Genomic DNA, 21,861 nt, shown 5'->3' on the forward strand with positions numbered 1-21,861 from the left:
ATAATAATAATAATAATAATAACAATAATAATAATAATAATATCATCATTTCCTTTGATTTTCTAGCTTATTTGTCGATTTAAATATGAAATGACAGAAGGGAAAATCAATATTTACGTCAAGGGGATAAGACAGTCACGCAGGGAAAAATTAAGGTGCACTGTAGGCATTATTTAGAGATTCTTTTCACACTACCTTCGGCCCCTAACTGCAACCCCTTTCGCTCCTTTTACTGCGCCCCCTTTCATATTCTCTCTTTTCCATCGCACTACTATCTATCTTCTAACAATTAATTCATTTTTGCAATTGCTATGAGGTTTTCCTCCTGTTACACCTTTCAAACCTTTTACTGTTAATTCTCATTCCAGCACTGAATGACCTCGTTAGTCCCAGTGCTTGGCCTTTGGCCTAAATTGTTTGTTCGATTCATTTCAATTTCGAAGGAACTTGGCGAAAGAAGGAGGGTAGCTATGCTGTTGCTCTAATTTCATAATATATTTCCATAAGATAAGAGAATGTTCTTAGCGACAATAACTAACGTAGCCCTTATAGAAATCATCTAAAATTTAAAATGTGATTTTTTGCCTTGAAAAATCATTCTTGTTTTGGGGAGTACAAGACTCTCTCTCTCTCTTTTAGACTGTCCCCTCATTTTCATGACGGCTGGTTTAATCAAGAAATATGCTTATATATTGAAATATTCAATATGTTTTTATCACAGAACGGTTTGATTGACAATAGTAATTGAAAGTACGCATGCTTCTCCATCTACTTGGTTTGTTCGTACGTCAACTTTATATTCGCAGTCAGTACATATATACTACAGTGCTATTTACAGGCAGTCCCCGGGTTACAACAGGCTCGGCTTACGACGTCCTGAGGTTAAGGCGCCTTTCAATTATATTCATCAGAAATTATTTCCAGGGTTACCACGCCTACAACACTCATCAGGCACAAGAAATATAACAACAAAAATGCAAAAAATTAAATATTTGAAGGTTTTTTTGATGAAAAATGCAATAAGAATGGAGTTTATATGCTTTTTCATACTAAAACACAATAGTAAGACTGTGCTGTATTTTATAGAGTATTTCATTAATACGAACGATACATAAACTTCGTAAATTGAGAGTTTGGGAGTAGAGGAGCATGTGTATCATCTGACCCCCCCTTTCTCTCTGTCTACAACGTTTCCGCGACCTCAGGTCAGTTCAGCAATGCCCCCATCACGCAGACCACAGTGCCCGAGACTCAGAGCTACATTTATTCGTGTTCAACTGGAGAGCTCATAAACGATTATCTCCCTGTGAAGCTGTGTTCTCCTGGGGATTGCCTCTCTGCTCCAACGTGTGCACCAGGTAAGAACTCTGTCTCTATCTCTCTCTCTCTCACACACACAGGCTTGTTGTCAAAATGTCTGTGATGTGGGTGCCACGTTTCTGACATGTTTTCTACTTGTTCGCGATGTGTGCCATAAGTTTAAGACATGGTTTCAACCTGTTTGTGATGTGTGCGCCATAAGTTTCTGAAATGCTTTCAACCTGTTTGTGATGCGAGTGCAAGAAGTTGCAAAGAAGCTTTCAGAACATGGTTTTCACCGTAGCGCGAACGCACCCCTATACAGATCCAACGTCGCGAGCGCCGTGTGGAAGCCCCACCCCACCAGATGATGTCCCTTACACCGTAAAGACAATCTTCCCAGGGGACTTTCCAACTATCCACTACGCCTGCGAGACAGGACGCATCTGGTACTCTGGCCACCAGGGAGGGCACATCACTGTCTGCTTCGATGGCCGGTGGACCAATGTCAACGATTACTGCCTTGAACCAGGTAATATGACCTTTGTGGGTGGGTGGGTTGGGGTTCTTTAGAAATGATTCACATCACCTGAAGGTAAACGCGGTGTTTTAATTGGTGCTCAGTGGGTAATCTAAATGGAGTGACGCCTGTATAAGTTATGGAAGTACCTTTCTGCTTTGCAAAGTTTAGATATGAATACAATTGTAACTTATCAACTGTCCAAATTCACCGGTGAGCAGAACTTGAAGTAATTTCAGTCAAAATTTATGGCTTTGTCGCATAAACACCGTTTTCATGACCCTATTAAATTTGATATATTGTTAGAATAGTATAAAAAAGACTTTTGTATATATATATATATATAGTATATATATATATAGATATATATATATATATATATAAACAAAAACTTCAATAATAAGCTTTACATTTACTCTTCAAAAATGAGACTAGGCTTTAAAAACACTAGTTTTTGAGAGTTTCGACTTCTTTCTAACTTGTTTAATTCAGTTTAACCACAATTCCAATGATGAGCTTTCCTTTTACCCCAGAAAAATCAATTATAAAGAAATTAAAACTGAGGAGGTTCGTATTTTTATTTTTTTATTTTTAACAAGTTTTTGAGTTTCGACCTGTTTTCAACTTGCTTCCTTCTTCTTTCATCGACTTCAGCTGAAATGAAGGCTCCGAGTGACTGCAGCGAATTGGTGGACTACTACAGCGTCACTAACTGGTACCGCCTGTATCGCCAGCCTCCGCCGCTGGATGGGATCTCGGTAATAAAAAAGAAAGAAAAAAAAATAATCTCTCGTTTGTAATGCGGTGAGAATGATAATCCCAGTTACTTTGCCCTTATATTGTCAAATCGCATCAGCCAGAAAACTTGGGTTATCACTGTCTCATTAGTGCATCGTATATCTAAAGAGCTGGTACTCAAAACCTCTTTTTAAAAGAAGCAATGTGGTCATCTCTCCTCACAACCTATACTCTGTTGTCCATCTGTCCATCCGCCTGTGGTGTTTGCGCATGGTAACACTGCGTTCCGGGCTTTAAATAATATCCTACTTCGAATATTAACAGTGTAATTCGCATACAGTAAATTATTAAAGCACTTTTCAGTTGCAAATGTACACCCAGATATCCTTTTATTTACCTAAAACTCACACATAGCATAACTATTTAAAGCCCGGGACGCAGTGTTACCATGCGAAAACACCACAGGCGGACGGACAGATGGAAAAAAAAAAAACAGAGTATAGTCTCCGTTTTCTTTCCTTACAGGTCGTTTGCGAACTGGAAAATCCAAACTCTCACGACAATGGCTGGATGGGCGTGTCTTACTTAGGAAATGTTAACTTCGCAGGGAAGGCCAGCTTCGGGTCCAAACTTCATTACTTCCTGAGTGAGTCTGTGCCCTCAGAGGAGGCTTCTGCGAGTCTTACCTTAAGAGCATTTGATAAACAGTCTAAATATACCAGTCGCCATCTTGTCAGATTGATGTGGAAATGTATACGTAGATTCGCTGGGAGGTTTGTGCGATGAGTTACTGTGTTGGTTCCAACTTCCCAGCCTATTATCAATAATCATCTGTGCTTACGTACAATGATTCATAGATATCGTACTTTACATTTCTCATAGATATCTTACTTCACAAGTTTCACTTAACACACAGTATCCGAAGAACTCTTGGTTGTTGTACATAATGATTAAAAACTTTTTAAACTTCCCTTTCAGATATACAGAGCTTGTACGAATTCACCAGAAGCAAGGATAACATAGATGTGGCTCAGCCGTGCATCTTACAGGTGAGAGAAACTGTTTAACGTATTTGGAATCTCTTCTTTTTAGTTTGGATTAAATGTGGGTTTTCCTGAATGACTACAGCAACATTATTGACAGTAATATCCGTTCAGACTCTCGACCAGTTAGGAGAGTCGTCGAGCACTGAATGTCTCGTAATAAGTAAAAAAAGAACAATTCTTCTCAGGTTCAGATACAAACAGCAACCGATCTGTTCCACGCCACTTACGATGAGTTTGCCGTCGACAAAACAGCAAAAGGCGACTACGTACTGAAGAGCGTCGGGAAATATCATGGCAATGCAGGTGAGAGTGACTTGCCGTTTCAAAGGCATATCCCATCTACTACTACTTGTAAATGATGAGGTTGCAAAGCGATGGCCATAATAATAAAGAATGCTGAGGCAAAGGAATCATGCATCTCCTTTTCAGTCCATCGCATACATTATTACCTAGGTCAGAAATTCACTGGTGGTGACATGTTTAAATATCCACCAGTGCCTATCTGTAGAACTCCTGCTCAGTTCCATAGTGGAATGTCCTGTCCACTGGTCTTCCCTCGTTAAAAAAAAAGAACATAAAAGAAAACGCTGGAATTCTGAGATCTACGAATCATACTTTTTTTTTTTTTTTCCAGGTGATGCCCTGACGAATAACGTTGGTGCAACCTTCATAGGACCTAGTGGCATTGGCTGGTTCGTGAAAGACCTGAACTCTATAATTCTCGTAAGAGCGTCATTACCTTTCGTAACCTACGTAGTGCTATGTGCAATGAACCAGGATTAATAGAGTACAAGGTAAAGCCCCATACACACTATGCATCATGATGCTCGCAGTGTTAGATGGATGCGTTGAAAAACGACCTTTTCAACACGAAGCTGCAACACCAACGTGTTAATGGGTCCGAGCCATTTCATTAAACATGGTACACACTATGCCATCATGTATCAGCTACGTGATGCAGTAGTGGTGTTGAATAAACTCAATAGCGAGCAAACTGTACCGCAACACTGCTCACTTGTTCTCGCAGTTCAGCTTTCAATGGCAGGATGTCTGCCAATGATGTACTTTTTGCCAGGAGACTACTGTGGGGTGTAGTTGCTCTGTGCGCTTCAAAAAAGAAACTTTTGAGGAAGAAACGTAGAACCTTGTGGTGTAAGCAATGGCTTTCTCGGCAACCTCTGAAGCTTTAATGAAATATTTTTGGGGCTACAAGTCGCAAATCTAACAGACTGAAAATTACACAACATTGCCAATCCTTGCATTTTATAAATTGTTGAAAAAAACTGAACCATATATGTATTTGTAAGCAGGACACCAGCTTTTGAGACAGCATATCACCAGGAGCTCGTTCTTGCAGCTGGACGATCGTATGCAAACCTCCAATATTCAACCAGGATTTCAAAACAGAGCCTCGGTCTAATCATCCCCGAAACCTGTGAAGCCATCTATAATGTCCTTAAGGAGGATTATTTGAAAGCAAGGTTCAAATATGATTACAAAGTACACAAATATTCTTTTATTACAAGAAACGCAGCTCATCAAAACACCATAACTTCGGAGTGTAGATGCTTTGATTGCAGACATTTCCCTGTAGAATTGTGTCTTCAGGGTGTGTAGCTTTTTAGTAATGTCTTCATTCCGAAGTGTACAGTTTACAATGCATGATAACTCTGATTTTATGGTTTCCAAGCTTGCACTCCTGATGTTTTTCATCTTGTAATGCTTGCATTTGATGTTCCAAACAGATGGATGTTCCTTCAGTAATTCAGTAAAATTTATTGTGTTAGTCCTTGTCCACTGAAGGGGTTTGGCGGGTGGTGGAGAGTTGCCGTCCTTCCCCTCTGAATGATGGTGCAACATTAATCTGAGTAAATAAATGGCTCGGACCCATCAACACGGTGTTGCAGCTTCGTGTTGAAAAAGTCGTTTTTCAACGCATCCATCTAACACTGCGAGCATCGTGATGCATAGTGTGTACGAGGCTTTACTCAGCTTAGTGTTGCACCATCATTCAGAGGGGAATGATGGCCGCTCTCCACCAACCGCCAAACCCCTTCAGTGGACAAGGACTAACACAAATTTTACTGAATTACTGAAGGAACATCCATCTGTTTGGAACATCAAATGCAAGCATTACAAGATGAAAAACATCAGGAGTGCAAGCTTGGAAACCATAAAATCAGAGTTATCATGCATTGTAAACTGTACACTGCGGAATGAAGACATTACTAAAAAGCTACACACCCTGAAGACACAATTCTACAGGGAAATGTCTGCAATCAAAGCATCTACACTCCGAAGTTATGGTGTTTTGATGAGCTGCGTTTCTTGTAATAAAAGAATATTTGTGTACTTTGTAATCATATTTGAACCTTGCTTTCAAATAATCCTCCTTAAGGACATTATAGATGGCTTCACAGGTTTCGGGGATGATTAGACCGAGGCTCTGTTTTGAAATCCTGGTTGAATATTGGAGGCTTGCATACGATCGTCCAGCTGCAAGAACGAGCTCCTGGTGATATGCTGTCTCAAAAGCTGGTGTCCTGCTTACAAATACATATATGGTTCAGTTTTTTCCAACAATTTATAAAATGCAAGGATTGGCATTATTGTGTAATTTTCAGTCTGTTGGATTTGCGATTTGTAGCCCCAAAAATATTTCATTGAAGCTTCAGAGGTTGCCGAGAAAGCCATTGCTCACACCACAAGGTTCTACGTTTCTTCCTCAAAAGTTTCTTTTTTGAAGCACACAGAGCAACTACACCCCACAGTAGTCTCCTGGCAAAAAGTACATCATTGGCAGACATCCTGCCATTGGAAGCTGAACTGCGAGAACAAGTGAGCAGTGTTGCGGTACAGTTTGCTCGCTATTGAGTTTATTCAACACCACTACTGCATCATGTAGCTGATACATGATGGCATAGTGTGTACCATGCTTTAGACCGTCCTGTTGTTACTGCGCATATTTGTGACGTCATCGGTAGGTGGCCATAAAAGCAAACCAAGAAAACAAGTAAATTAAGGGTCACTATGGGAATTGTTTGCCCACACCCATTCTCTATCTCTTTCACGACCTTGTGTGAGAGAGGTCCCCGTTAATTTCCAGGTACTGGAAGACAGTTTCCTTGTTCTTCACTCTGGTGGGGTCAAATACTGACTGATGAATTTTTATTACCTGAATCTCAGTTACATCAGCCACATGACGTCATGCGCGAGATTGTCCTATTTTGGTCAGAAGCGGTCTTACCCTGTACTCTATTAATCCTGCAGTGTTAATTCCTATACTCTAAGCTAGTCAAATGAATAAAAAGACATAGCCTGCTAGATCTTTTTATTCATTTGCCTAGCTTGGAGTATAGGAATTAAAAATAAATATTAATTTTCTATTTTTTTTTCTGTAGATCAATTGCACATCTAGTGTGTTAAGAATTGGGAATTTATTTTGTCAGCAAGATTTGCTGTGCAGTTCAACCAAATGTGATTTCCATTTGAACACATGCACTTACATTAATTGATTGTACGAGTGTTGTGTGTGCACAGTTTTCATCAATAGTTTTATTTCCCTAGCGCAGCGAATCGCTGGAGTACATACTCCTTATTACACTTATTAATATTATCATAGTCACTCCAAATCGCGGTTAAACGAGTCTTGTGAAGAGTTAATATTTATACTTGGCGAGAGCTGTCACGAATTGTGTGTATGATATCACTCATGGCTCATTTTCAACTCTGAATGAACGAACACTCTCATGTCTGTACAGTTGAGTTACCAGGTATTATATTGCATTTCTAGATGGACATCACAAACGCCCGTAGCTACTACGGCACCTTGTCTGACCCAACCGTCTCTGATATGTACGTTCGCATTCGGCCGAAGGACTTCGATACTGGTATGAACTCTGTGTTTTTCATGCGCCTAGATCACCCTTTTGGAATGATTGATTTATTTATGCATTCATTTGCATAGGAATTAAGAAATACTCCTTGAAAAAATGTGATATTGTTCTTATTGTTCTCCTTCGTGCATGAGTCTCCGGAGCCTTGGATCTTGAATCAAGCTGCTATTTCGTACTGTCTCCACAGCACACGCTTGCCCTGCGGTCTTGCCCTACACCCCCAGTACATGGCAGACCACCACTCAAGTGACTGTACCGCCTTCGAGAGCCCCTGGGTCCAACTTCACTTACACGTGCATGGAACCCTACTTGCAGGAGGGCCCTGGTGGAGGTCCGAATACCAGGACTGGAATTGTCACTTGTCTTGTGAACGCTGGAGGGACGCCGCAGTGGAATAAAAATGTCACTCTTCCTTGTTCGGGTGAGTACTGCTCCCTGGAAGTGTGTTGTTTAGGGGTTTGAGAGATGGGAGAATTCACCAGTGGCGGATGTTTCTAGCTTCTTGTCTTCGCTGGTAGAGCGGAGTCCATAGGCCCACGTTGGGCCTCCTAACCACTCCGATGCTACCCTAGGCCTTAGGCTGCAAGAGCCATGGTAGGCAGAGAGCTAACTTAACTACCCACAGAGCCAAATGAACCTATACTGATCAATCTCTTCCTGATTCTCAGCAAATCTGAATGAATGAGGTTGCTGGAGACCTAGACACCCATTTCCTTGATTCCAGCGGAGGCTGGTACGGTATACCCATTTACAGCTGGGCTAACGAGTTGGCATGAAGGTGGGAGCAAATTGCAGACCTAACAAACAGGAGCCCAAAGTTTATTGAAACTGGGGGGTTGCAGCCATTCTGGATAAAGGTGTGGGGCCAGCAACTTCACCTGAAATGAATGTAGTCTTTTAGGTAGTAGTTTTTTGACACCTCTAGTAAAGAAGGACATGGGCTAGCCAGCAACCTCATCCCAAAAGACTTGCTGAGAGGAGAAAGACAAATGGGATGAAGTCAATCAGGAAACACATAGAGAGAATCTGAATTCCAAATCTCACTTAGACTGTTTGTTTGCATGTTTGTTAGATGTCATTATTCTGTATTAGTTTTTTTTGTTTTATTTGTTTGTCTTTGCAGTGGTTTGTCCCAAGGGGTACTTCAAGACGACTGGCCCCAATGCGGCTTGCTACATGGTCTCCACGGATGGACATCCCCTGGGATATTTGGGAGCTGCTAAAATGTAGGTTTGTTTCTCTCTCTCTCTCTACTCTTTAGACCTCACATCAGGTGCCAATTTGAGCTGTGGTTTTCTGACCATCATCTCTTCAATATGTGAAATACTTCAGTATATATTTCCCCATAATCCCATGTCAATGCTTTCTTCTTCTTTTATTACAGGTGTGCTAAAGATGGAGCAGTGTTGGCGACCAACCCTGACACGACCCAACTGCAAGGCTTGATGGGAACGGGTTTCTACTACACCGCTCATGCTCAGAGGTAAATAAATAATGTCTCATCGCCGCCCTCCACCCCCCTTTCCCCAAAATGCCCTGTAGGGAGGTAGTAGTGCCCTGCAGGCATGACCTAAGATTCTTGGCAGCATCCCTTCGACTCCTGGCTGCTATCCCTTTCATTCCTTTGACTGTACCTCCGTTCATATTCTCTTTCTTCCATCTCACTTTCCTCACCCACTAACAGTTGTTCCATTGTGCAACTACAAATGGTGTTTTTACCCTCAGATTTCCTTCCATGGCTGAATGACCTTCGTGGATCCCAGCACTTGGCCTTTGGCCTAAATTTTGTATTCCACTTCCCCCTAAGATGTTTTGCCTGGAGCAGTCACGTGACTCTTAGGGCCTCGACATTCAAAAATGACGTTTGGAACATTATAGCTACTACAAAGAGTATAGCCTACGTGGAGACTCACGGTATATAAATGATAGAAAAGAACCTCGAGATTCAAAGATTCCCATATTAAGGACTAGATAATCTAACTTTTCGTGTTAACAATATCCATAGAATAATAAACAGCTGTCCACCTGCCTGTGGTGTTTGCGTATGGTAACACTGCGTCCCGGGCTTTAGATAGTTACATTCAGCTTACATTCAACAATATCCAATTACGAATATTAACGGTGTAATTCGCATACAGTAAATTATTAAAACACTTCAGTTGCAAATGTACACCCAGATATCCTCTTATTTACCTAAAACTAACACATAGCATAACTATCTAAAGCCCGGGACGCAGTGTTACCATACGCAAACACCACAGGCGGGTGGACAGATGAAAAAAAAAAAAAAAAAAAAAAACAGAGTATAATTTAAATTTTGTTTCAGAGGATATTCGACCGTGGTCTCCCCTCCTATCCTGGCTCTGTGCGGTGCTGACTGCTTGGTGAGTATCTGTTACCCAACTTCTTTGATCGGTAACAGTGAGAACTGAATTTTCATCATTTCACAGTCGGAGGTTGTGAGACTTACTTTCTCAAGCCTATTGTTTACCGAACTCAGTCTCCATAGCTTCCAGTGTCTTTGTTTTTTCTTTAGCTTTGTTGTGTATTTCCTTTACGTATTTCACTCCCCGCAAATCAGGGATTCATCCTTCATGCCATTGCTAATGTCTAGATTAGTTTATCATGTTTATATTCCTCCTAACATTAAGATTGATTTTAAAAAAATGTTAACGTCTAACTAACATTTTTCTCACGAATCAGGATTTATCCTCCAAACCAGTGCTAATTTCAAATGAATTCCAGCAAGGTTATATTTCTCCTAACGCTGACGATTGATTTTTTTTTTATGATGTTTTTAACTTTCCACTAATATTTTTCTTTGCAGCCAACATCACTGGACATGTGCATTGCTGTCAATAAGCTGGGGAAATATGCAGCCTTTAGTTGCTCCCTGACAGACATGCCTTACATTTGTAAACTTCCAGGTGAGTTTGTATCACATCTTACTAATAACTGAGTCGTAATGATAATGATAAAGATAAACTTTGCTCATCAACAACTGGTTTGCTCATTGTGCGTCAAATCTCAGTCAAAACAGACGAGTTTAGAGGAACTGAATTCGAAAATAGATTGTAAACCTACATTGCCATTGCGTATAAACGCGAATAAAACACGCTTGCACCTTCATATATTTCTTATGTATTAAAGAATACTCATGCGTATGAATGAACTCTCTTTATTTCACACTGTTCCAGACATCTGTCCAGCCAACTACACCGTCTACGCAGGTAAATGCTTTTGGCTGGGGTCAGGAACTGACGCTTTGAGCGGACTGCGTGCTTGCCAAGCGAACGGGGGTGGCCTGTTCGTGCCGGAGACCTTAGATGACATCACTAAGGCTGAAAAGGTAAATAAAAAGCTGAAAGCGCTTCTTCTGTCTTTTCTCTGTAAGATTTGGGACCTTGGATGACATTAGTAAGGGTGAAAAAGGTAAACAAAAAACATAAAAGTGCTTCTTCTGTCCTTTCTCTGTAAGATTTGGGACCTTATAGGACATTAGTAAGGTTAAATAGGTAAACAAAAAGCAGAAATTGCTTCCTCTGTCCTTTCTCTGTAAGATTTGGGGTTTTAGAGGACATTAGTAAGGTTGAAAAGGTAAATAGAATGGAGATGTTACTTCTTTTTCCCTTTCTGTATATCATTTGGGACCTTAGATGACATTAGTCAGGTTTAAAAGGTAAACGAAGAGCAGAAGTTGCTTCTAGCTAGGTAAACAAAACCAGATGATGTCTCGCCGTTTTTCTGTGATACTAATGCAAAGAGGATATTTTTTGTCATTATCATTTCTTTCGTTGCAGTTCCTGACATCAAACAAAAGTGGACAGGTGACTTCCACTACTCTGACTGTTCCATTTCCAGTTTACACGGGACTCAACAACGCGTAAGTATGAAGCATTCCAAGTTATACTCTAGTGCGAAACAACAATTAAGCATGACTCTGCTGTCCTACAGTACATAAAGAGCAACTTTTGGATAAGCTAGGAATCTCTGAATGCATTCACAAGTCTAATATATAAATGCGAGCACACAAGAATGCCTTTCGCAAACGCAAAACTAAGCCTACTTTTCTGCTTGGATGTTCCAGCTGGGGTGACTGGACAGTGAATGGGTTCTACGAGCCGACTGTCGATATTGTATCGCTTCTTGGGAGCGACAGCACTACCCATTGGAGGAGTATCAACCTTCTCGACGCCACAACGACTTTTGTGCCTCTGTATATCAATGATACCAATTCATCTCCTCCTGCTCATGTCCTCTGCGAATATCCGGGTCCTACAGGTGAGACGTTTGGAGTTTCGAACTGACACCATACTTTATTTTTAGTCGTTGCTAAATGACTTGTTCTCTGCTTCTAGACACACGATTTCCTCTTCACTCGTAGCTCTCAAGGTACCAAGTCCCGTAGGGGGTAGTGACGTCCATGCACCTTATCTTTGGTACACTGTAGGTGTCACTTAAGGTTTGTTGCAACGTTCCTTCGGCCCCTAGTTTCATTTACTGCGCCTCCTTTCATATTCTCTTTCTTCCTTCCTCTCCTAACTGTTGCTTCATAGTGCAACTGCTTTGAGGTTTTCCTCTTGTTACACCTTTCGCGCCTTCTTACTGTCGGTTTCAGTTTCTTCACTGAATGACCTCAGTTCTTGGCCTGTGGCCTACTTTCTGTATTCTGTTATATTCTAGCCAGGATGATACTCCATTTTGGCAAGAAGGAACGAAGCTCTCTGACGCATTATACGTAGTTGCCAGTCCGCAAACAGCCACTACTGTAAATGTGCCATTCTCTCCAAGCCACTCTGATGTCTCCAGATTTTCGGGGGTATCTGTTTTATTTCTTCAATTCCCTCGTCTTTATTTATTTATCTCCCCCCCCCCCCACCCCTCTCTCTCTCTCTCTCTGTGTTGGCTGGAGAAGTAAATAGCAACTTTTGTGAAGAAAAACAGAAATTTCTCATCGATTTTAACTGACAGAAGGGCTCTAGACCTAACAGGCGTTGGCCTTGTGCCAACACGGGCTCTTGTTAAAATACCCCCATCGACAGACTTCTGATTATTTACAGATTCGGTTTATAGACTCTACTTATGAACATTCAAGTCACAAAAATATTCAGTTATATGAACAAACAAGACAGCAAATTAAAACTGTAGGGTAGTATCTGTATAACTATGTGTTTTTTTCCTTTCTTCCAGGATGTCTTGAAAATCCTCCCCCGCCTTTGGAAAATATGGAGTTTTTACGGCCAGATACAGCAGACGTCTTGTTCAGCAATGCCACCTACAGGTGAATATCCAGTGTATTTTGAAGCTTGCACTGTATAGGCCTATATGTCCGTGTGTATTTATTAGGCATAGTTCAGATCTCCTGTATTCAATTCTTCCTAGGAAGCCAACTTCGATACCAGCAGACCATTTCCATATTTCCTGGAAAGCTCATTTTAATACAGACAACCTTTCCATATTTCCTGGAAAGCTAATTTCAATGCAAGCAGTCTCATTTCCATATTTCCTGGAAAGCCAACTTTGATGAAGGCAATTCTATTTCCATATTTCCAGGAAAGCCAATTTCAGTGCAGCAGTCCTACTTCCATATTTCCTGGAAAGCTCATTTTAATACAAGCAACCTATCCATATTTCCTGGAAAGCTCATTTTAATGCAAGCAACCTTTCCATATTTCCTGGAAAGCTCATTACAATACAAACAGTCCCATTTCCATGTTCCTGGAAAGCTAATTGCAATAAAAGCAACCTTTCCATATTTCCAGAAAAGCTAACTTTGATGCAGGCAATCCCATTTCCATATTTCCAGGAAAGCTCATTTAAATAAAAGCAACCTTTTCATATTTCCTGGAAAGCCAATTTCAATGCAAACAATCCCACTTCCACATTTCCTGGAAAGCTAACGAAACTGTCCTTTCTTTTCCCCAACAGATGTATTCCAGGATATTTCATGGATGTAACTAAGAACATTTCCCAAATAAATGTGCAGTGTTACGGTTATCTTGGTGGATGGAAACATGCCAAACTTCTGCCCTGCGTGCCATCACGTAAGTTATTTTCCAAGAAGAGTTTGGCAGAATTGATCCGAAATAGGGATCAACTAAACTGAGAAGTCTTGGAAATATTCCATATTTGCTCTTTGCTCCAAAAGGTTCTACCGGATCTTTCAGTTGCATAATCCTTTGCACGCCCAACTGGAACTATTCTCAATTGTTAACCAACTGGGCCGAAGGTCTTTAAAGCAGTTGCATAAACCTTAACACCAACCCTTTACATACCCAGCTTGAACCAGTCTTAGCCATTAACCAACTGAATCTTTCCCACCTTACCATTAACCCTTTGCACGCTCAACCTGAATCAGTCTCAGCCATTAACCAACTGGATCTCTCCCACCTCAGCTTGTTCGGCACCGCCTGTACCCCTGGACAATATGACATATGACTACAACCCAGCCATGCAGCCAAATGTCATGACAGGATTTACTGTTAATTATACGTAAGTTAGTTGTGTCTTCTTCTCTATCTTGTTTTCGAAACGGCTACCTTTGTGAATGGTTGCAAGCTTGATTAACTATACTTTTGAGTTTGTAAGTTCTAACTTGAATGTAGAGTTTGGGTTGGACTTGAATGTGGAGTAACGGTGAAGTTCAGCCTTGAACACAAAGTTGTGGTCAAGTTTATCCATGATTGTGCCATGCCGATGGAGAAGTTTAGACTAAATTGTGGAGTGATGGTCAAGTTTATCCATTACTCCAAAGTACTTTGGACTGAATGGCCTAAGAGAAAGTATGGTGTACTGGCTCCAAAGTAATTTGGCTTCAAAGATACAAGAAAAAGTGGTTTGTTGGCTCCAAAATGCTCTGGCCTAAAGGACCCAAGAAAAAGTGGTTAATGGCTCCAAAATACTGAGACCTCAAAGACCCCAGATAAGGTCTGGTTTACTGGTTCCAAAGTATTGCCCATTCTTTACTCTCTTTAAAGAGAGACAAACTGTGATTTCCAATCATATTTTGCAGGTGTTCTGCCAATTACGTCACCAACCAAACGACGCTGATATCAACCCAAAATTTGACTTGTCTGGGGTCACTCTTGGAGTGGAATACCACAGAGCCTCTTCCTTGCCTTCCTACCAGTGAGTGACTTCAGGTGTCTTCTCTGTTATCTCCTTGAAAACATATAACTTCTGTGACAAAATGCCTTAATTTATGATTACTGTAGGAGTCAGCCATTTAGGTGCGAGACAAAAACTGAGCAACATAATGAGTGGGGCAAATCCATGGATTGGATTTCTGTGTTCTGCGATGTTTGTGTAAAATAACTTTTTCTTTTCAGTGTGTAGTGCACCTCCGCTGCCTCTGGAAAACATGACTTACAATCACAATGCAACCTCTGTGTACTACTTTGGAGATCCAGTGACTTACAGGTACAGTACAGGCCTCAGATGTTGTTGGTTTTTACCAGCAGTTTCTTGAATGTTGTCAGGATTATTTCAAATTATAAGATCCGTCTCAACAGAAATTCACTTTAAAAAGTATGAATTTTAATCTATTTAACCCCTGCCTGAGTTATGTCAGAGCTTGTAGGTGTTCTAGGAGGTTCTAGAGCTTCTAGGAAACCTGAGTTTATACTATTTTCATTTCCAGGTGTCAGACTGGCTTCTTCGTCAGTGGGAACATAAGCCACATCACGCAGACCAAGACGTGCGGGGGTATGCTTTATGGATGGAACATGACGGAGCTTTTGCCGTGTATACAGGTAGATGGTGAGTGATTAGAGTAAGAGATATGAACAAATAAGAAATTACATCTGTAATGCAACCATGCTTCCTTGAACCTGATGTCAGAGAGCTTTCACCCAAAGGCAAAGAGACCGCAGGTAATCTCTCTTCTCATTCGATGCCCTATAGGCATGAATATAGGGTGCTACTCCCATTTTCTTTACATCCAGTCCTCCTTCCCTTTTTTCACTCTTGCTATCTGGCCTCCATAATTATTACTTCTTAGTAACCCCGTGGGATTTTTTCCCAGTTCCACCTTTAGAGCCGTGTAATTCATCTCTGTTTATTTTCTTAATTGCTTTATCTTGCTGTCTATACTCTGTTTTTTTCCATCTGTCCATCCGCCTGTGGTGTTTTCGCATGGTAACACTGCGTCCCAGGCTGTAAATAGTTACGCTTTGTGTAAGTTTTAGGTAAATAAAAGAATATCTGGGTGTACATTTGCAACTGAAAAGTGTTTTAATAATTTACTGTATGCAAATTACACTGTTGAGATTCGAAATAGGATATTATTTAAACCCCGGGACGCAATGTTACCATGCGCAAACACCACAGGCAGATGGACAGATGGAAAAAAACAGAGTTCAACTGCTCCAGCTCCCTGTTGTCACTGTTTGTAATGCTGAGAATTCTAACAGTGCTTGGCTTTGTAGCCCAAATTCATTATGAATTTCATTCATCTTCAGCAATTAATTAAACTGCATTATTTAACAGTATGCATTGGAGACCCAGTGATCTCAAACGGAACTCTGGTATGGAACCCAACGTCTCGTCTATATCAAGGGGAAGTGGAGGTCATCTGTGATCCTGGACTGCAAACAACAAGTGGTTTGACTGTCCAGATATTAAGCTGTTCCTATCTGATAGCTAATGACTCGTACTTCTACAACACTTCCGCCATTTTGCCTTGCAATGGTATGTTATAGTTGAGAGAACTTGCTATGATAGTATGAGATACATTTGTCTTGGACAGATATGCTTAATATCGGAACTTCACAGAACCTTCCAGTTTTGTAGCTTTTTCAAAACTAATGATGAGAGTTATACACTGAAGTGACTGATGATATTCCTGTACTGTGAAACACGACACCAGCCTAGACAGTAACGTTATCCCGTTTGTTTGTCCATAGGACTCCTACAAGCAGCGAAGAGTTGTTCCCGCAGATTTTCGCAACTCTTCAAAATAAACTACAATCCCTCCTCAAGGACTTTCTTCATTTAAACTCAGATTTCGTTCGTTCAATTCCAACTTTTGCTTCTCCTTTCAGCTTGTGCCGGTGTCGTCAACATAACGAGCGCCACCACAGTCTGGAGTGCCAAAGCCTCTTGGGTGATCAACGATGTGGTCTCTGGAGACTGCCAAACTGCGTTCGAGGTGGCACTCGGTATCAGCGCTTTCACTGTGGAATGTCTGCCAGGTGGATGGGACGTCTTTCCGGAGTGCTACCGAGGTACTTTTGCGACCGGCAGTTGGTCATTCCTTCGATTAAGCTTGACTCGTGCCCATACAGGCTTTTTGTTCCATGAGGAGCCTGAGTGAAAATAAAACTATGAGGCACAGGCTTAACACTGGGACATCAAGTTTCCACTGTAGTACTATAGATAGAGTCTCTGTATTTCCCAAAGTTTGGAGTAATGTTTCTCAACGTTTAGTGTTTCGTAAAGTTTAGAGCATTATTTCTGAGAGTTTAGAGTAATGTTTCTGAAAGTTTAAAGTAATATTTCTCAAAGCTCAGAGTAATGTTTCTCACTGTTCTGATTCAAGCATTAGTTCTGTCTCCGCACCTCAGGCTCACAGTACTTCTTTGTCACTCGTGAGATGCTGCTTCGATATCGCAACTCCTCACTCCCCCTTTTTCCACTCCGCAGTGTGTCCCGATCCACTCCCCGTGGGCGAGAACATGAATGTCACAACGCCCTTCCACAACAGGGAAGGGACAGTGCATCGATACGAGTGCTTGGAAGGTTTCTACATCCCGACCACAAAAGTATGACTAAAGCAATTTCGTTTTTTTCTTCTAAGGGTCGAATGGTCACTGAGTAACTTTATGTTTCATTGCATGATAATAGGAGTATAGCTATTGTTATTATTATTAATTCCATAAGTGTTTTATTTCAGTACCTGCCTGAGGTTGTCAGCGTAACGAACGTAACCTGCACAGCTGATAGTGTGTGGCAGCCATACGATGATCCACTCGCCTGCGTGAAGAGTGAGTTTTCCAATTTTTTTATTTCCCTCTTCCCGTTTTTTATTCCATCTCTTCTAGTTTTCTGTTCTCCTCTTCCCGTTGGTTATTCGGTTTTTAACTACCTTCCCAAAACAACTTGGTTTAATTTCAGTAACCACTTAAGACTTAAAGTTTCATCTCAGTTGTCTGACTTGTCTCAGTGTTTACAGTTTCCTTTCTGTAAACACTAATAAACCTCCCCGTCCTCTTCTTCCTCCAGTGTGCAACCAGCAGCCCGTCATAGAGAACGCCACGGCCGCTTGGGACCCGATGAGACTGTGGGTGGAGCAGAACATAATATATCTGACGTGTATTGAAAATCACCTGTTCGCCTTTGGCAAAAACACGTCCCTGACGGAATGCACGGCTGCTGGGTGGGAACCAATCCCTGGGTGTTACGAAGGTATGTTATGTTGTGTTGTGCAATGTTTTTGTTATTTTTTTAAATTTTATTAAGCTTGAAAGCCTTCAGGTTTTCGTATGTATATAACTCTGACTTTTTAACAAAAAAAGAAAAAGAAAAAAAGTCGATTTTATGTTTTCAAAGAAGCTGTGATTTGTAAGTTTCTCGTAGGGTAGACAGATAATACAATGTGTCAAATTGTTCATTAGATTCTTGTGTGACAAATGAATAGAATGAAATTAGGTTTCAAACGGTTAATATTAGATTCTTGTAGGACAGATAGACAGATGTGTGTCAAATTATGTTTAATTTTTGTCTTATAAATTCCCAACATTTTTGGTACCTAGCGGAATCTATCTTACCGAATCTTCTTCTTGATCTTTTCCTCTCTCAGCCTGCTTGGCTCCTTTGCTGACAGGGGAAAGCATAGACCCAGGAAGCCTCGTCCAGAACACAGTAGGAACCATCGTCGAGTATACTTGCAAGGCTGGGACCCACCTTCGTTTGACTGTGGTCAGTTTGAATTGTATTTGAGACGACATTTTGACCATATTATTGTCTTTTATATCCCCTTTTGAAATGACATTTTCCACTATTATTGTGGCTTTTATGTCCCCTTTTCTGTAGAATAATTGACCTTATTTTCTTCTTATCTTTTTTTATGATTTTCTGATGTTTAAGATTATTATTATTATTATTAATATTTTTTTTTATTTACATGAATGTTGAGACAGGTGAATCTCTCTGTAATGGTCTCGTTAATAGAGACCAGCAGGTTCAAGATAAAAACAAGAAATTGGGCTAGAATGACTGACGAAAAGCAAGAAAAACCAAGGAACACAACCACAACCTCACACATAACAACACAACATAAGACCACTGCACAAACAACACAAAAAATCACAACAGCACAGGCACAGCAACTCTAAACAAACAACACTAACTTAACAACATCCAAATAACAAATCAATAACACACAAAACTCAACTAACTCCCAGTGCCTTCAAATAACTGCTTCCGACACTACTAACTGTCACCAGCTCTCACCAAACCAAAGACTGACCGAAAACTAGCTAAAAACACAGAACCCTTAACAATCAACAGCACCAGCAGACAGCCCAGAACCCACCAACGACCAATTCAGTCATTAACTATCCATACAGCAATTACACCCTCTCTTTCTCTCTCTCTCTCACACACACAGACGTTGTCAAATGGAACTCCACGACTCTTCCATACTGCTGAAGTAAAAAAATTACTTACAGCTGCCCTATTATTGCCATGCTACTGTTACCTTCTCAGCCGAGGTTTCCCAAAACCTCTCAGATCGCCATCCAAAACCTGTCTGTAGCTGTCACTCACATCACGCCAAAAGTAACCTCGTCACCATGACGATAAAGACTGACGAGTAAGGAAACAATGCAACCATCGTAACAATTGTTTAAAACAAATAACGACTAATCGTTACTCTCTGTCTCTACACGCCTCAGTGGCGTAGTTGGTATGGTGTTTGCTTCCCACCTTGGTGGTCGCGGGTTCGATTCTCGGCCATTCCATTGAGGAGTGTGAGATGTGAATTTCCGGTGATAGAACTTCACTCTCGGCGTGGTTCGGAAGTCACATAAAGCCGTTGGTCCCGTTGCTGAATAACTGATGGTTCCATGCAACGTAAAAACACCAAACAAACAAACTTTCTCTCTCTCTCTCTCTCTCTTTCTTTCTTATTTGCCGTGAAAAACTGTCAATCAGTTCACCCCTAGATGATACAGATTATTATTATTATTATTATTATTATAACTAAAAAGTCACATCATCCAAAAACACATCCACAACATCAACATCCAACATCTCATCAGTAGTAAACGCTTGTGTACATTCCCACGGGGGAACAAAACCAATCCTACTCCATTAAAACTATGTTCGTATCATCTTTCAGGATTTTAGGAACATCTCAACCAAGACCCAAGTTCAGTGTGACAGCAGCTTGTCTTGGAAAGTGATTGGGCAGCCACTCCTCTGCGAGCCGTGTAAGTGATGAGTAATTAAGTAGTTTGTTTGGGAGTCACTTAGGAACGTCAGTTGGACTATTCAGGTGACAAATGTCGGGTATTCCCACATAGTGACCTCTAAGGGTTTCCATGGGTCGTTATCTAGGACTAGTATTTCTATGGAGTCATTATCTTTATGATATTTGCAGTTTTTTGTTTATGTTTTTACGGTAATCCCCAACGGGGCTTGTGCTAAACTCACTATCTAGGAAAAATAGCAAGTGCCATTAGGAAATTATGCATTATTTCATACTGTTGTCATGAGCTGGAATTGATTCACAGTAATATATGTAAGCAAAAGTGAGAAGATACCCATTAGTGTATCGTCAGTCTTGATCAGTCTAAAGGGACCTGTAATTCAGTCTTGACCAGTTCAAAAGGACCTATACAACTTCAATCTTGACCAGTTCAAACTGATCTGTTCTTCCAGTGGTTTACGACCCACCCGAAGAGAGCGTCGAAGGGGTCACCTTCCAGTTCTTGGAGGGCCCTTATTACCTGGAACAAAAACTGCCCATCTTCTGCGACGAGGATATGTTGTCTTCAAAGGGGACCAACTCCTCCTCCTTCATTCTCACCTTAGATGGCTGGGTCCTTGAGGATCCGGAGTTTAAATGCTACAGTTGTGAGTTTACTTCCTGTGAATTGGTTTTTTGTTTATTCTTTGCACTAGTGAACCAGAAGTCTCCCTGTAACCATGTCTACCTTTTTTTTATTCCTCCCTGTCAGTGCAACCCATGCGTGGTGCACTGTAGTCATTATTTTGTAGGTTCTTTGCAGCGTCCTTTCTTTAGGCCTCTAGCTGGTGTGATGAATGACTATGACCCAACTCTTATTCAGGCCTTTGGCTTCATTTTTATATTCTATTCTATTTTTTTATCATTATTCCTGGTCCTGTTCAGTGTCATATACGCCTCCCGAACCGATGCCTCTTAGGACCACAGTAGAATTCTATCCGCCTTACTACGTCAACCAGACTTTGGTTGTCATCTGCGAAATCGGTACGATCTCGAACACCGGTTCCCAGTCCACCACTTTCCGGTACACCCCTTCTGGCTGGGTGCCGTTGGAACCCGGGTTCCAGTGTTTGACAGGTAAATATGATCTTACTTGGTTTTGTTTTGGCTCTGTATATGTTTCATGCTTTGCTTTGCATATATATATGTAGTACTTGTAATTGTATGATGTTTGGTAATTGCAACAGGTAAAGTGACACCAAATTAACACAAAAACGATTTAACAACTGAACAATAGTTTGTATGTGACTACCGATTCGAATTCTAATTGGCGTAAGTGAACTTTGCTGTCTGCTGGCTGAAAAAAAAAACGCATGAATGTAATCATTAAACTGATTCATTCCTTGTTATACTTTTGTGCTTGTGTGAAAGATTAACAAATGTCTCTAAGTTATCTACATTATATTTTTGTATAATAAAGAAATACGTTTTGGAATATTCGTTTTGATTTCCCCAAGCCAAACTGACAGATGGTTGTTCCCATAAGTGAATTCGAGTGATTACAAGTGTGTAATTAAGAGCACAGTCTACTTGGAGGCACAGGTACTTACCACCGGGTAAGTATAATGTTGGAAAAGATTCATTATACTTAAATAAAACTACTTTATTACAAGGCAAGTATTGAATGGCACAGACTCTATTACTTATAACAGAGGTCTTTTACATTAGGATGAATCGTGATTCCTTAATGTGTCACATTTAAAAAAGAAATTGTAATGGGAAAAATATTACTTTAATTATTAGTGATTTATTTAGGAATTGATTCATCATCATCCTCTAATATCTTTGCACAACTGTTGTAAGAGTGATTGGAACTGTGAAATGTTTTCATTTTTGTTGTGGACACGAGTGTGGCAGTGTAGCCAGTCCCTTGTTGTATTTTTCTTTTGCTCT

General features: G+C 40.7%; 1 protein-coding gene across 2 annotated transcripts; it reads left to right on the plus strand.

Moving 5' to 3' along the window:
• The first annotated feature begins 1,117 nt into the window (after positions 1 to 1,117).
• Positions 1,118 to 21,339, plus strand: LOC135199221 (uncharacterized). Of its 2 annotated transcripts, XM_064227091.1 has the most exons (31): positions 1,118 to 1,358; positions 1,625 to 1,831; positions 2,474 to 2,577; positions 3,083 to 3,203; positions 3,536 to 3,606; positions 3,789 to 3,906; positions 4,238 to 4,326; positions 7,397 to 7,493; positions 7,687 to 7,920; positions 8,623 to 8,725; positions 8,884 to 8,982; positions 9,826 to 9,883; positions 10,327 to 10,426; positions 10,697 to 10,848; positions 11,300 to 11,382; positions 11,587 to 11,780; positions 12,690 to 12,780; positions 13,428 to 13,543; positions 13,895 to 13,991; positions 14,512 to 14,627; positions 14,828 to 14,918; positions 15,139 to 15,257; positions 15,987 to 16,187; positions 16,541 to 16,723; positions 17,142 to 17,260; positions 17,392 to 17,482; positions 17,721 to 17,903; positions 18,298 to 18,416; positions 19,840 to 19,930; positions 20,382 to 20,576; positions 20,854 to 21,339. In XM_064227091.1, the coding sequence occupies exons 3-31, from the start codon at positions 2,479 to 2,481 to the stop codon at positions 21,117 to 21,119; spliced, it is 3,696 nt and encodes a 1,231-aa protein (XP_064083161.1). In that variant the 5' UTR covers positions 1,118 to 1,358; positions 1,625 to 1,831; positions 2,474 to 2,478; the 3' UTR covers positions 21,120 to 21,339. The 2 variants fall into 2 exon arrangements, with proteins under 2 accessions (XP_064083161.1, XP_064083160.1); XM_064227090.1 differs by having other exon boundaries at positions 20,382 to 21,019.
• Positions 21,340 to 21,861: the final 522 nt, after the last annotated feature.

This window comes from Macrobrachium nipponense, chromosome 25 (genome assembly GCF_015104395.2).
Source record: "Macrobrachium nipponense isolate FS-2020 chromosome 25, ASM1510439v2, whole genome shotgun sequence".
Taxonomy (NCBI): domain Eukaryota; kingdom Metazoa; phylum Arthropoda; class Malacostraca; order Decapoda; family Palaemonidae; genus Macrobrachium; species Macrobrachium nipponense.